We start from the raw sequence: 3,666 nt of genomic DNA on the forward strand, positions 1-3,666 counted from the left end.
AACCTCCGCCGACCTATCGACTCGTGAGCGGCGTGACCGGGCGTCGCTCGCTAGCAACCGCGTTCGCGTGGTGGGTGGGATATTTATCTGTTGGCGCTTTCTTTTGCGCGCCATGAGGATAGGAAAGGAAGCACAGGAAGAGGAATAAATAGACACACACAAACGGGGGGAAATCTTGCGCTCACGATTATACGAGGACCTTTGCAGCCACACCTTTTAAATTTTGTGGGAAGGTAATAACTACTGATACCTACAAATTGACGCAGGATTCTTTTCGATCCAGCCATTTTTACCTAACTTATCTTTGGCAATTTAAGACTTTTTAAATTGATTGTGTACTAAAAAACTTCTAAATTTTACATAGAAAAGATCTTGCTATACCAAGATGCGCCCGTGTGCGCATCCTGCAAGCAGATGCAATCTTGAAGATTGTATAGTCACAGTGGCGTTTGTATCTTCAGTTGTAGAAAATAAAGTTCGCTATTTTACATATTGCCTCCCCAGCAGGGCTGAGGGGGCGACAGGGGCTACAGCAAGGAGGTAGTCGACGCGGCAGAGTCCTGTTGCTGCGGGCGCAGCCAGCGTAGAGAGAAGTCGAGGAGGAGGGGGAGGTGGGGGTGGGATGAGTCCCGAGTCAAGTCGACGGAGACTTTGGCCTGGATTTAGGACGGCCTTCCCAATCTCAGTGGCAGCGGCACCAGCCGGGCGGCGCGGCAGCACCCGCCTTGCATCCGGGCGGGGCGGGACGAGCCGGACCCGGGAGATAACGGAGAGAGGGACGATAATTAGCCATGAGAAATAGGGAGAGGACGGGCCGCCCCGTCGGGAGGGGCGCAGCCCGGGCGCCGCCAGCCCCGCAGCCTCGTAGATTGTGATTCTGTTGACGAAGGCCGAAAGCGGATGAGGCGGCAGCAGGATGCGCGGTGAGACGTACACGGCGTCCTCTTACCTGAGCTTGGAGCAGAGTAGGTACGGCCACTGGGAGACGGAGAAAGAAGGGTGGAGTGGAGCCAGCGGAGACAAGAACGAGTCAGAGAAGAGCGAGGGAGACGCGACAGAACCACGCGGAAGGAAGGCTCCTTTTCCTTTCCTCCGAGTTGCCTCTCTCACTCCCCTTCGCCCGCCCCATCCCCAGCCCCTGCTGTGGCTCTGGTCTGGACCGGATGCTGCGTCCAAGTAATTAGAAGATACAAGTAAGCGTACTTTATCAAGACGCCGGGTGGGGGAGGCGGAGGGAGAGGGTGGGCAGCACGACCACCGCCGCCGCCGCGGGGGGTCGGCCCCCCCTCTCGACCCCCCGGTAGCGGCACGCGATGGGATGTGGGGATCTAATCTACGGTGCAGTCGGTCGGGTCGGCGAGCCGAGCCCCGGCCGGGTCGAGCACGGGCTCAATTTGGGTCACGACAGCTCACATTGCCCTCCGAGTGATTTCTACATCTAGTCGTATATACGACCACACTCTATATAGTGTGTGGCGCAGAAGAGAGGAGGAGGAGGTGCTCGATGTGGACGCAGCCAAGGCCGTGCTCGTGGTGTTATTCGCACCGACCAACCCTCGGCACGCGCGCGCAGCAGAACTGAGGTGGGACTCGACCTGCTCTGGGGCGCGCCGACCACGCCGCCGACCCCCCGACCACACCTGGTGCGTGTCCCTAACCTAATCAGGTATCTCTTCACCGGACCTGCCTCTGGCCTTGTGGGCTGCGCTGCGGCGTGCGTCTCCTCCGGGGCTTGGCTAATGTGGCTACCGCCCCACGCTGCGCCACGCCACGCTACGCCCCGCCACGCCCCTGCGTGACCACAATGACCCAAGACGGTGGTCCACAGATTTACATAGACACCGCACGCCCCCGGGCCCCCGCTGCCACTGCTGGTCTGCGGGGGGCAGAGCCGTGCAGAGCCGGGCAGGATGGCCCCCCTGCAGCGCGGTCCAGGCAGGAGCATTCACGAAAAGGAGGACGAGGGCGAGGTTGGAAAGGACCAAGAGCACGCCCTGAAGCGTACTTTATGAGCTAGAGCTGTAGCAGTACGAATTTCGCTGAAAATTTAAGTCAGTTTTCTTTTTTTTTCCCCATTGCAAAATAGTTTATAGATGTGCGAGAATTTTTCTGTTTGTCTACTGCATTTCTCCTCTGTGGAAGTATGGTGTAAAACTGAACGAGGGGCGCGGCCCTCTTCTGCTCCTGCGGTCCCCGCCGGCTCCGCCAGGGCGTCCCTTTGACGGGTCCCGGGGTTCCTGGAAGCTGCGCGATGGATGGAAGGGCGGCGGAGCGGAACCGCAAGGCGGGAGGGGAGGGCGTCGGGGTGGAGGGCGGGGTCGACTCGGGTCCCCAAGTCGGACCCAAAGGCAGCCTGGCGGCCAAACCCGAGACCGACCAAGCGGCGGCCGACCGTGCCCGCCGCCGACCTGCCGCCATGGCCGGAAGGAAGTAGTTGTAACTATAGTACTCCATCTGACCAAAACGACCCCTGCCCCAAACGCCACGTGGGATCCGACTCGGCAAGAAACTTAAGGACGTGCAGAAATTGCATGTACTGTTCAAATTTTATGTTCGGAAGCCAAAGTTGCGATACGTGCTAATTCAACTTTGTCGTGTTGTCTGTGTCGCAGTATGGAGCAGCCGGACCCGGACTACATCAAGATGTTCGTCGGCCAGCTGCCGCGCTCCATGGACGAGGCCGACCTCACCAGGCTCTTCGAGGAGTTCGGTCGGGTCCACCAGATCAACGTGCTGCGGGACAAGAACACCGGACAGAGCAAAGGTGAGTAACCACAGCACGCCGAGTCCGGCCCGGTCCGCCCCTCCGCAAGGGCGCTGCGCCGGGCACCAGCGCCCCTCCGGAGCGCAGACGGCTGTTCCCTTGCGGTGTTTTAGCCTGCCATTAATGACATGATGTCGGGCCATTAGGTGTCCCCTCCGGAGTTATGCGCGGCTCCATTAGGGCCGCACTCTTTAAAGGTCGGAGCCTAAAGATTGACAATGATCTCAGCGGATATCACGTGATTTTGGTGGATTTCACAGTATTTCGGTAGACTTCGAAGGATTTCACATACAATTTAAGTGGATTTCAAGCTATTGATAGATTACGCATAATTTTATGATTGCATGTAGATTTCAAATGATTTATTCGGAGGGATTTCAAGGATGGTGTACACATGATATCTAGAGTTGTGGCCTCCTCGAAATTTCCCCACTACTGGGCGGCTGGGTGGGGGATTTACCGGCTATTCGCGTCTGTAAATTTATCGAAGACTCTGGGGCAAAGGAGCGTTGCCACGAAGGAAGTGGATACACTGTTAAAAAAAATGAGAGAGGGATCAGGCACGGTGCACCGTCACTGCCAAACTGAAACATGCTACAGAGTCCAGAGTACGGAGGAGAGACCGTATCCACTGACTTTTCACCACATATCCGTTAAAGGGCTTCACCGTTACCCTCAAAAAAGAGGTACGGAAGAACCGTTTTCCGACTGCGTAGCACTCAAACGGAGGTACTGTGGGTCCGTACCCACTCAGTGCCGTTCAAAAAGCGGAAACCACCGGAAAATACTTTGCGGGTCTAGCCGTCATTTTTTGCAGTTATTTTTTGCAGTGTAATTCCTTCTAAATTTTCTTCAGTGCTCATGCTACTTGTGCGTCGCAGCGCTGGTGTCGTTTCTGCGCA

At 56.8% G+C, this 3,666-nt stretch overlaps 1 protein-coding gene across 1 annotated transcript in view; it reads left to right on the forward strand.

The window, feature by feature from the left end:
* The window catches only part of LOC113208116 (CUGBP Elav-like family member 6), a 22,629-nt gene that overhangs the window by 9,558 nt on the left and 9,405 nt on the right, over nt 1–3,666 (forward strand). The window contains exon 2 of the mRNA XM_052274803.1: nt 2,613–2,764. Coding sequence (XP_052130763.1) covers nt 2,613–2,764 — 152 coding nt within the window. The remainder of the gene's footprint in view (nt 1–2,612; nt 2,765–3,666) is intronic.

Source organism: Frankliniella occidentalis, unplaced genomic scaffold (genome assembly GCF_000697945.3).
Source record: "Frankliniella occidentalis isolate FOCC.00 unplaced genomic scaffold, Focc_3.1 Scaffold443, whole genome shotgun sequence".
Classification (NCBI taxonomy): domain Eukaryota; kingdom Metazoa; phylum Arthropoda; class Insecta; order Thysanoptera; family Thripidae; genus Frankliniella; species Frankliniella occidentalis.